Source organism: Meles meles, chromosome 5 (genome assembly GCF_922984935.1).
Source record: "Meles meles chromosome 5, mMelMel3.1 paternal haplotype, whole genome shotgun sequence".
Lineage (NCBI taxonomy): Eukaryota > Metazoa > Chordata > Mammalia > Carnivora > Mustelidae > Meles > Meles meles.
In genome coordinates, this window is record NC_060070.1 from 73,324,258 (window position 1) to 73,336,911 (window position 12,654).

Here is a 12,654-nt window from a genome sequence, read left to right on the forward strand (position 1 = left end):
AGAGAGAGAGGAGATTCTAAAGAAATAAGCTATCTCTTAACCAGTATCCTTTCCTGGAGTTGACTGACCGATTAACTGAGCATGGCTTTGTGGAACAAAAGAAAAATTGTAGGTACTATTCAAGTTAGAAGACAGTATCAGAGATTATACAAACTCAAGGATCCTGAAAGGATAAACTAGAACTTTTACACAAACACACACACAAAATCATCGAACACAAAGAAAATAGGGCCCCAATGAATAAATTAGCAGAAAAATCAGCCCCAGGATTAGGCTTATATAGGTAACAGAGAACGCTACTAAGAGACACAGAATATAAAATAAATATACGTAATATGTTTAATGAAAAAATTGTATTAAATATAGATCAATTTAAAAGAGACTACTAGAAAAACAAAATATAGCTAGAAACTTTCTTTATAAAACATACCAAATAAATTCCATACTGATTAAGGAACTAAGTATAAAAAGGTGAAACAATAAGAATTAAGGAAATGAATTTGCGACAACGTGGATGGAACTAGAGGGGATCATGCTTAGTGAAATAAGTCAATCAGAGAAAGACAACTATCATATGATTTCCCTGATATGAGGATGTGGAGATGCAACATGGGGAGTTAGGGGGACAGGAGAAGAATAAATGAAACAAGATGGGATTGGGAGGGAGAAAAACCGTAAATGACTCTTAATTTCACAAAACAAACTGAAGGTTACTGGGGGGAGGGGGGTTGGAGAAGGGGAGGGGGGTTATGGACATTGGGGAGGGTACGTGCTATGGTGAGTGCTGTGAAGTGTGTAAACCTGGCGATTCACAGACCTGTACCCCTGGGGATAAAAATACATTATATGTTTATAAAAAATAAGAAATAAATAAAAAATTAAAAAAAAAAGAATTAAGAAAATGAATACATTTGTCTGATCTTGGATAGGTGAGAGTTTTAGAATTCTAAAGGCATATCAAAAATTCAATTAAAATATTAAAGCATAACAATCCTGGCATAATGTCTTATAGCTAAAGTTCTTTAAGTTGTAATAGGTGATTATATAAAACATTTTAAAGTTTCATTTATAAAATAATCTTAACAATAGTGAGACACAAAATCTGGAATGTTTATAACAAATTTAACATACAGTTGTTTTTCATATTTAAAGCACTCTTATAAATCTTTGGAGGGAAAATCACCTTATACCAAAAGTAATCAGTTTTTTAGTAATCAAGTTAATGTCATAAAATAGCATTTCCCACTATCTGGTTACTCATACCAAGAAGTCCAAAGCTTTACACTGTAACTTAGACTCTTTCCTAAGAAATCATCAAGCTAAACATGAAGATAAAAATTTATCATGGGAAATGTGTCTAGTTTGGTAACCCAGGTCTATATTGAGTAATATATATCTAATTATAAATTTTGATTCTTACATTTCAGTCTTAAAATTAGAAGAATTAGGTCTCAAATTAAATATAACTATGATTTTTGAAAAGATAAAGATGCAATTGGCAGACATTGTCAAGTGAGTTGGAAGACCAGTGGAGAGTATAGGGACTTACACATAGTAGGACCTCAAAAGAGGAGTCTAAATTTAGTAGATCATAAAATCATAACTTAAACTTTTTATTTAACATGATAAATATACCATACTTAAGAAAAATGACTAGTGGAGAAAAGGAATAAATGAATGAATGAAACATTTCTTTTTAAGATGGAGAGTCAGTGGGCAATATTTAATGGTGATGAAAGTACTAAGAATATTATTTAGATATTGTCTGGAAGATGTGTTTTTCCAGAATTTAATAGAAGAAATGACTCAATGTGGTTAAATTTGAAAATGAGATTGGGGGATGAATAAATTGAAGAGGATACTATTGCTATTTATTTTATTCTCTTCCCTATTGTTAAAATTTGTTTTTACTATGTATGGTTTTTATAATAATTGAAAAATATTTATACACAAATATCCTCACTAAAGCATTGGTTACAATAATCAAAATTAGAAACAATCTCAATAGCTATATAAAGTTAAATTATGGTATATCCACATAATGATGATTCAGGTGTTAAAGCCAGATTTCAGAAAAATGCTCAATAGTTTGGGGCAAACTCATGTGAAGTTAGCATAAACATGTTAATAAGAGTACTTATAATGGACCTACCAAAGAACTCCGACCACCCATGAAATCAGCCTGAGATCAGAATTATACACGTCTGGATCTCTACAGGAGCAGAAGACGCCAGTGGCAGGTAAAGCCGACTGGGAACATCGGACTGATATTGGAAGATAAACAAAAGGGGGAGGGAGCCACCAGAGGTGACCGATTGGAAAGTAATACCCCAATACGAGAGTGCCCTGCATCTGGGAACCAGCATTAACTTGGAGTCTGGTTGAAAGCACTCAAAAAACAAAGAGCAAAGGATCGCGGGGGGGGGGGGGGGGGGATAGTGGGAACCTGGGTGGTTAGGGTCAGGGACCAAAGTCCCCGGACCCAGGACAGCCTCCGCTGGCGCTGAGCCAGAGAGAGTGCAGCGGAGAAATCAGGTATCCATCCCTGAGCCGCCAGTGCACCTGACCCGCCAGCGCACCCGAGAACGAGTGGGGTCTGGCTCCCGTGAGGGGCTGGGAACCTGGCCAGACGGCAATCCTGAAATGCGTGCATCCCACACTGTCCCTTGGGAGAGGTGCTCATAGGCGCTAGCCTGGAGCTCTGGCACCCGGAAAAACCAGACATTCCCAGCCCGAGACAGCGGGAAAATCTCAGTGTGCGATCTCTGCTCAGAACCTCTCTGGCAGTCTGGAGCTGCCTAGACAGCCACCGCTGCCCTGGTTTTGGGTACAACGAGGAGCTCCTGCATCCCCAGGGACAGTGACTCAGAACCGACTCTGACAGCAGCTCTTGCAGAACATTCTGAGGCTTCTCTCTGAGAGGGAGGTCAGGGTGCAGTTTGCTCTCCTATAAAACTCCAAAAACCATCAAAAGCTGTCAAGGCGAGAGAAAACAGATGAAAGAACATAAAAACCCCCAGAGAACAAAAGCCTGAAAAAAACAGTTTCCTCAGAGCCCACCCCGTTGAGGGGAGCGGGAGGACCTAACTCAGGGAACATCATTGTCTGAAAACCCACGTGGCAGGCCCCTCCCCCAGAAAACTAACCAGGAAGGAAGAAAAAAAGAAGAAGAAGAAAAAAAAAAAAAGACTACAAGAGAACAACCACCACTACTCCATAAATACAACTTTTGTTTTTAACTCTTTACCAATATTCTGGTTCTTTTTTTTTTATACATACAGATAATTTTTTTAACCTATTTACCATCACACTGAGATGTCCAGTACATCAAATTCTTTAATAACCTTCTAACCTGAACTTTTTGATACATACACCTGTGTTTTTCTTTTGCTTTTCTATTTTTTTTAATTTTTTAAATTTTAACTTAGTTTAGTCTAGTTTATTCTTTTTTAATTTTTATTTTCTACTATACATATAGAGTTAAACTTCAAGGTAATCCCCTTTCCCCAATCAATGCTACCCCTATAGGCAAACCAGTTTCTAATCCCCCTGTAACTTAGGAAAGTTGAGTCCCTTAACAAAAACATCAAGATACCTTCAGGAAGAATCAAAATACTCTTCCTCACCCACACTGAGAATTTATAACCACTCTCCCAATTTTTCCTTCTGTTAGTGTTTCTGTGAATTTGTGTTTGTCCTGATAATATATAAATCTTATACTTGGAGTTCTTTCTGATGAGGTTCTTCCCTTTTTTTTTTCATATATATGTATTTCTCTTGTCATATAGTTTTATCAGTCTTTTTGTTTGTCTGTTTTTGTTCGTATACTTCACAAATCTTACCTTGTGGCCCATTTGGGCTGAGCCTTCTCTTTTATCTTCCCTTTTTTTCCTATCTGTCTCTCTCTCTCTTTTTTTCCTTTTTTTCTTTTCCCTTTTTTCCCCTTTCTTCTTCTCTATTTCTTTTTCTTTTCTTTTTTCTCTCATTTGGGTGGGGAACCCTGATTACACAGAAGCATTCCAGGGTGCACCTTGACTGCACCACAATCGATAAGTCCAGCTGCATCTGTTCAGTCATCTCTTACCAAAATGACTAGGAGGAGGAATACCCAACAGAAGAAAAATACAGAGGATGGACCTTCTGCAACAGAGCTAATGGCTATTGACATAGACAATATGTCAGAAAAGGAATTCAGACTAACAATTATCCAGGCAATAGCTAGGTTGGAGAAAGCCATGGATGACCAAACAGAATTGATTAGGGCAGAACTGAAAGCCACCAGGGATGATGTTCACAATGTTAGGGCAGAACTGAAAGCCACCACGGATGATGTTCAAAATGCTCTCAATGAGTTCCAATCTAATCTAAATTCTCTAAAAGCTAGGGTAACTGAGACAGAAGATAGAATTAGTGATCTGGAGGACAAACAGATAGAGAGAAAGAATCAGGAGGAAGCCTGGAACAAACAGCTCAGAAGGCACGAAAACAGAATCAGGGAAATAAATGATGCCATGAAACGTTCCAACGTCAGAATTATTGGAATCCCTGAAGGGGAGGAAAAAGAAAGAAGTCTAGAAGATATAGTGGAAGAAGTTGTCTATGAAAATTTTCCCAATCTCACGAATGGAAACAACGTTCATGTACTAGAGGCAGAGAGATTTCCTCCCAAGATTTTAGATTCTCGAAAGTCCTCATGACACCTTATAGTTAAAATGAGGAATTATGTTTCACGACAGACCCTCTTAAAAGCAGCTAGGACAAAGAAGCTCCTTACATACAGAGGAAAGCCCATTAGAATAACGTCAGACCTTTCCACAGAGACCTGGCAAGCCAGGAAGGGCTGGCAAAATATATTCAGAGTACTAAATGAGAAGAACATGCAACCAAGAATACTCTATCCAGCAAGACTGACATTTAAAATGGATGGAGAGATAAAGAGTTTCCAAGACCGGCAAGGCTTAAAAGACTATGCAACCACCAAGCCGACACTGCAGGAAATATTAAGGGGGGTCCTATAAAAGAGAAAATATCCTAAGAATATCATTGAACAGAAATATAGAAACAATCTACAGACAGAAAGACTTCAAAGGCAACACGATGTCAATAAAAACCTATCTCTCAATAATCACTCTCAATGTGAATGGCCTAAATGCACCCATAAAATGACACAGGGTTGCAGATTGGATAAAATGACAGGACCCATCCATATGTTGTCTACAAGAGACCCATTTCGAACCTAAGGATACACCCAGACTGAAAGTGAAGGGATGGAGAAGCATCTTTCATGCCAATGGGCCTCAAAAGAAGGCCGGGGTAGCGATTTTCATATCAGATAAATTAGATTTTAAACAAAGGACTGTAGTCAGAGATACAGAAAGACACTACATAATTCTTAAAGGGACTATCTGCCAAGATGATCTAACAATTGTGAATATCTATGCCCCCAATATGGGAGCACCCAATTACATAAGAAAACTATTAATCAAGATAAAGAGTCATATTGATATGAATACAATAATAGTAGGAGATCTTAATATGCCTCTCTCAGAAATAGACAGATCATCGTAGCAGAAAATAAAGAAATAAGAACATTGAATGAAACATTGGACCAGATGGACCTCATAGACATATACAGAACATTCCACCCTAAAACAACAGAATACTCATTCTTCTCAAGTGCACATGGAACCTTCTCCAGAATAGACCACATACTGGGTCACAAAGCAGGACTCAACCGATACCAAAAGACTGACATTATTCCCTGCATATTCTCAGATCACAATGCTTTGAAACTGGAATTCAATCACACGGAAAAGTTCAGAAGGAACTCAAACACCTGGAAGCTAAAGACCACCTTGCTTAAGAATGCTTGGATCAACCAGGAGATCAAAGATGAACTTAAACAATTCATGGAAACCAATGAGAATGAAGACACTTCGGTCCAAAACCTATGGGATACAGCAAAGGCGGTTCTAAGGGGGAAATACATAGCCATCCAAGCCTCCCTCAAAAACATTGAAAAATCCAGAATACACCAGCTGTCTCTATACCTTAAAGAACTGGAGAATCAACAACAAATCAAACCAACTCCACACGCAAGAAGGGAAATAATCAAGATTAGAGCAGAGATCAATGAGGTAGAAACCAGAGATACAGTAGAACGTATCAATGAAACTAGAAGCTGGTTTTTTGAAAGAATCAATAAGATCGATAAACCATTGGCCACACTAATCCAAAAGAAAAGAGAGAAAGCCCAAATTAATAAAATTATGAATGAAAAGGGAGAGATCACAACTAACACCAAGGAAATAGAAACAATCATCAGAAATTATTACCAACAGTTATATGCCAATAAGCTAAGCAACCTAGATGAAATGGATGCATTCCTGGAAAACTACAAACTCCCCAAATTGAACCAGGAAGAAATTGACAACCTGAATAGACCGATATCTAGTAATGAGATTGAAGCAGTGATCAAAAACCTCCCAAAAAACAAGAGCCCAGGACCTGACGGATTCCCTGGGGAATTCTACCAAACTTTCAAAGAAGAAATAACCCCAATTCTCCTGAAGCTGTTCCAAAAAATTGAAGCAGAAGGAAAACTTCCAGACTCTTTTTATGAAGCCAGCATTACCCTGATCCCCAAAGCAGGCAAAGACCCTACCAAAAAGGAGAATTTCAGACCAATATCACTGATGAATATGGATGCAAAGATTCTCAACAAGATCCTAGCAAACAGGATCCAGCACCACATTAAAAAGATTATCCACCATGACCAGGTGGGATTCATCCCTGGATTGCAAGGTTAGTTCAACATTCGCAAATCAATCAATGTGATTGAACAAATCAATAAGAGAAGAGAGAAGAACCACATGGTCCTCTCAATTGATGCAGAAAAAGCATTTGACAAAATCCAGCATCCGTTCCTGATGAAAACGCTTCAAAGTATAGGGATGGAGGGAACATTCCTGAACTTCATAAAATCTATCTATGAAAGACCCACAGCAAATATCATCCTCAATGGGAAAAAGCTTGCAGTCTTCCCGTTGAGATCAGGAACACGACAAGGATGCCCACTCTCACCACTCTTGTTCAACATAGTATTAGAAGTTCTAGCAACGGCAATCAGACAACAAAGAGAAAAGGCATCCAAATTGGCAAGGAAGAAGTCAAACTCTCTCTCTTCGCAGATGACATGATGCTTTATATGGAAAACCCCAAAGACTCCACCCCCAAACTACTAGAACTCATACAGCAATTCAGTAACGTGGCAGGATACAAAGTCAATGTACAGAAATAAGTGGCTTTCTTATACACTAACAATGAAAATACAGAAAGGGAAATTAGAGAATCGATTCCATGTACTATAACACCAAGAACCATAAGATACCTGGGAATAAACCTAACCAAAGAGGTAAAGGACCTGTACTCGAGGAACTACAGAACACTCATGAAAGAAATTGAAGAAGACACAAAAAGATGGAAGACTGTTCCATGCTCTTGGATTGGAAGAATAAACATGGTTAAAATGTCTATACTGCCCAGAGCAATCTATACTTTTAATGCCATTCTGATCAAAATTCCACCGGTATTTTTCAAAGAGCTGGAGCAAATAATCCTAAAATTTGTATGGAATCAGAAGAGACCCCGAATTGCTAAGGAAATGTTGAAAAACAAAAACAAAACTGGCGGCATCACGTTACCCGATTTCAAGCTTTACTACAAAGCTGTAATCACCAAGACAGCGTGGTACTGGCATAAAAACAGACACATAGACCAGTGGAACAGAGTGGAGAGCCCAGATATGGACCCTCAACTCTATGGTCAAATAATCTTCGACAAAACAGGAAAAAATATTCAATGGAAAAAAGACAGTCTCTTCAATAAATGGTGCTGGGAAAACTGGACAGCGATATGTAGAAGAATGAAACTCGACCATTCTCTTACACCGCACACAAAGATAAACTTGAAATGGATAAAAGACCTCAATGTGAGACAGGAATCTATCAGAATCCTAGAGGAGAACATAGGCAGTAACCTCTTTGATATCAGCCACAGCAACTTCTTTCAAGATATGTCTCCAAAGGCCAAGGAAACAAAAGCGAAAATGAACTTTTGGGACTTCGTCAAGATCAAAAGCTTCTGCACAGCAAAGGAAACAGTCAACAAAACAAAAAGGCAACCCACGGAATGGGAGAAGATATTTGCAAATGACAGTACAGATAAAAGATTGATATCCAGGATCTATAAAGAACTTCTCAAACTCAACACACACAAAACAGAGAATCATATCAAAAAATGGGCAGAAGATATGAACAGACACTTCTCCAACGAAGACATACAAATGGCTATCAGACACATGAAAAAATGTTCATCATCACTAGCCATCGGGGAGATTCAAATTAAAACAACATTGAGATACCACCTGACACCAGTTAGAATGGCCAAAATTAGCAAGGCAGGAAACAACGTGTGTTGGAGAGGATGTGGAGAAAGGGGAACCCTCTTACACTCTTGGTGGGAATGCAAGTCAGTGCAGCCACTTTGGAGAACAGTGTGGAGATTCCTGAAGAAATTAAGAACAGAGCTTCCCTATGACCCTGCAATTGCACTGCTGGGTATTTACCCCAAAGATACAGATGTAGTGAAAAGAAGGGCCATCTCTACCCCAATGTTTATTGCAGCAATGGCTACGGTCACCAAACTGTGGAAAGAACCAAGATGCCCTTCAATGGATGAATGGATAAGGAAGATGTGGTACATATACACAATGGAGTATTATGCCTCCATCAGAAAGGATGAATACCCAACTTTTGTAGCAACATGGACGGGACTGGAAGAGATTATGCTGAGCAAAATAAGTCAAGCAGAGAGAGTCAAGTATCATATGGTCTCACTTATTTGTGGAGCATAACAAATAACATGGAGGACATGGGGAGATGGAGAGGAGAGGGAGTTGAGGGAAACTGGAAGGGGAGATGAACCATGAGAGACTATGGACTCTGAAAAACAACCAGAGGGTTTTGAAGGGACGGGGGTGGTGGGGTGGTGGTGGGAGGTTGAGGAACCAGGTGGTGGGTAATAGGGAGGGCACGTACTGCATGGAGCACTGGGTGTGATGCCAAAACAATGAACACTGTTATGCTGAATAAACAAATAAAAAAAATAAAATTAAAAAAAATTTTAAAAAAAGAGTATTTATAATGAATTACCACTGCATTGTATGCTTATTTTTCTACCTTTCAATATTTTATCAGTTTTTCAAAAATAATACATTTCTTTACAAAGTAAAAAAAGTAAAAAAATAAATAAGTACAGAAAAAAGTTAAAAGACATTACTGAAAATAACATGATTTAGTTGTTACTACAAAAAGATAAGGAGCTATAAAATGAAAAACGACCTCAATAATTCACCATTTGAGATTTAAAATAATCAGACTTTTAATCTTTTAAGATTTAAGACTGTAGGGTTTATGCTGATAATCTTATCATTTTATAAAGAAAGCAGGTAAGCTACACCATGCCAAAGAAACATTGCCAGTGTTTTAACTTGAAAGCCATTGGAGGAAAAACCCTATATTGTAACCATGATTTATTTTAGTTTCTCCCAAGAGAAGAATCCACTCTTAGCGATATAAAAAAACTGCTGCAGATATGTCCTAATGTTCTACTTAACTTTGGCAAGCAACTCTCCTGGACATAACTCCTCGACATTTTTTATCAAGGAGTTATTTTGGCATTTGATTCTTCAATGTTTGGACCTCATCATGAGTTCAATCCTCAAAGAAAGTCTTTGGCTTAAATACTGTCAGCTTATTTCCCTTCATTAACTTATGACAACTACCTATTTTTCGTCCTTTATGTACACATTTTGCTTTCTGTACTATGGACTCATCTCAGTGTATGAAGTCTGTTCTATCCTCCCCCTGCAACCCACACATCCCTCAGTGAATGCTGTCTTTTCACACTAGAAACCACAGAAACTACAATAAACAATTCAATAAAGAACAAGACACTAAAAAATTACATACATCACAGATTTCTGATTAACCAGAAGATAGACAGGCATAGCTATATAAATATGTATATATGAATATACACACATATGCTTATAATGCAAAATATCCAACTCTTTTTGCTTTTAAAGCATAATTAATTAGTTATAATTAATTTACAGGAAAATAATTATTGAGATGAATAAAAAACTGTTTCCTGGAGGGAACATTGATAGATATGAGAATAAAATTATTAAGTAAAATTTACTATAAAATATTACCCCCAAAATAATCATATCTGGCTTTTCATTGTCCTTTTATCAGAACAACAGTTCTTTGTTCTTGCTCTTACCTCGTTGAGCGTGTTTTTCATCCTTCACACAGACTTCATTTAAGGAACCAATTGGATCACAATGGCATGGCTGGCATGGTCTTGGATAATTTGGAGATACCTAACAAGTATATTAAAGGGCTCTTAGCCAAATGTAATAAAAACATAAATATTTTTTAATTTGGCAAACTTTAAAGGACAAAATAAATTTAATAATACATAATAATAAATTATATGGAGAAAAGAATATAGGAAATTATCTTCAATATATATTTGCAATTTCTAAAATCCCTTTCTTCTAAACAGAGCCACAAACCTAAAGCAGATAGTAAAATACACTTGTATTTATTTGCTACCTATATTCAGGAATTATCAAGATTCGGCCATATGAGTTCCATCATTTTTCATTCTTTGCTAAGTTTAAAGAAAACTGCAGATAGGGGTGCCTAGGTGGCTCAGAGGGTTAAGCCTCTGCCTTCAGCTCAGGTCATGGTCTCAGGGTCCTGGGATCGAGCCTCGCATCAGGCTCTCTGCTCGGCAGGGAACATGTTTCTCCCTCTCTCTCCCATCTCTCTGCCTACTTGTGATCTCTCTCTCTGTGTCAAATAAATAAATAAATAAAATCTTTAAAAAAAAAGAAAACTGCAGATAGAGTACTTTAATCCTTAGATATTTCAGGATGCATCTTTTTTTTTTTATAATCATGATATCATTATAATAAACAAAAAAAACCTTGATAGTCTCTAATATATATATTCCTTAATAAAATTCTTCTGATTGTTTTTTGTGTATGTTTTTCTTTTTTTATACCAGAGTTCAAAATTAGTAATTTCCCCAAATTTACTTTTTAGGAAGTTTGTTCATGTTGATGATGATGTGACTGACTAAATAGAAATTTATATTTGGTGCTGAAAAAAAGATAATATTAAGTAGGCAAATTAACCATTGGCTTCCTGGAGAGGCAGCATCAGCCAAATGCACATGATGTAGTGTCTCCACTATTAGGAAAACGTGAGCTTGCATCTCAGTGTGGGTGCTGACTACGTGGCCTCATTTAACATCTCTACTTCCTTGTGACATGAGGATATCAGTAAAAACTATAGTAACATTTTAAAAAAAAATTTTTTTTAAATACTTTATTTACTTATTTGACAGAGAGAGATCACAAGTAGGCAGAGAGGCAGGCAGAGAGAGAGAGGAGGAAGCAGGCTCCCTGCTGAACAGAGAGCCCGATGTGGGGCTCGATCCCAGGACCCTGGGATCATGACCTGAGCTGAAGGCAGAGGCTTTAACCCACTGAGCCATCCAGGTGCCCCACATTCTTAAGCTAAAATTAAAAGAACAAATAAAGGTTCTGATAAGATTCCTCATATTTATTATTCAATACAACTAATTTTAATGTTAAAATATTTTAATTAAACAAACCTAGACTGTGAAAATATGCTGTAATTACAACATTTGGTTTCTAGATGCAATAGGATAAGAAGGGAAAAAAAAGCATTTGCCTAGGGTATACCTAAACACTGTGCACATGCTCTCTCTGTCTCTCTCTACATATAAATAAATCTATTCACATAAATATATACACTTCCCCCATAAAATGTATGTATATATCTATGCTTAATTTAGAAATGGAAACTTGTTTACTAATACAAATCAAAATGTTATAACTAGTTATTTACATGTCTGATAGAATATCAATCAACTATATTCACAGATCAGTTTTAAAACCATAATTTTTAAGATACATTTATTCATTCCCCATTATGAAGTAAGAATTGTACAAAGCACAGATAGGTAATGCCTGGCATCTGCTTTAAATAAGCGTACAGGAATAACAAGCTTGGAAGACACTGATTAAGTAGAATGTGCCAAGTGATAAAACAGACATACAAACAGAGCATTAGGGCACAATAATACAACACAATGAAGTCAACAATATTTCACAGAAGTGACATTTAGACTGAAGCTTAAAGTATGAGTAACAGTTTCAGAGTAGGGATGGCAGAAGGGCTCTCCCACTAGAAAAACAAAACAAAACAAAACACTAAGACATGAAAACAAAAAATGAAAAAAAAAAACCCTCCGTGGGTTAAAGAAAAAAAATTCTTTTAAATGAGATCTTGGCTATAATAAATATGATTTATGATTCCAATGATAAGCTTGGGTAAATCAAAGTCCCCTAATTCATTATCTCTCTGTGGTAATTGGGGAAACTTGCCAGATTGCTGACCAGGAAACTTTCTAACATGAGATCCTATAACTATATCAACTTTGCACATGATTTTTAAATTTATTAAAATAATTTTATTAAATATTTATTAAAAT

At 36.9% G+C, this 12,654-nt stretch overlaps 1 protein-coding gene across 2 annotated transcripts in view; it reads right to left on the bottom strand.

The window, feature by feature from the left end:
- The window catches only part of LAMA2 (laminin subunit alpha 2), a 661,080-nt gene that overhangs the window by 374,835 nt on the left and 273,591 nt on the right, over nucleotides 1-12,654 (bottom strand). For both annotated transcript variants that reach the window (XM_046006188.1, XM_046006187.1), the window contains exon 9: nucleotides 10,348-10,447. In XM_046006188.1, the coding sequence (XP_045862144.1) occupies nucleotides 10,348-10,447 (100 nt within the window). The remainder of the gene's footprint in view (nucleotides 1-10,347; nucleotides 10,448-12,654) is intronic.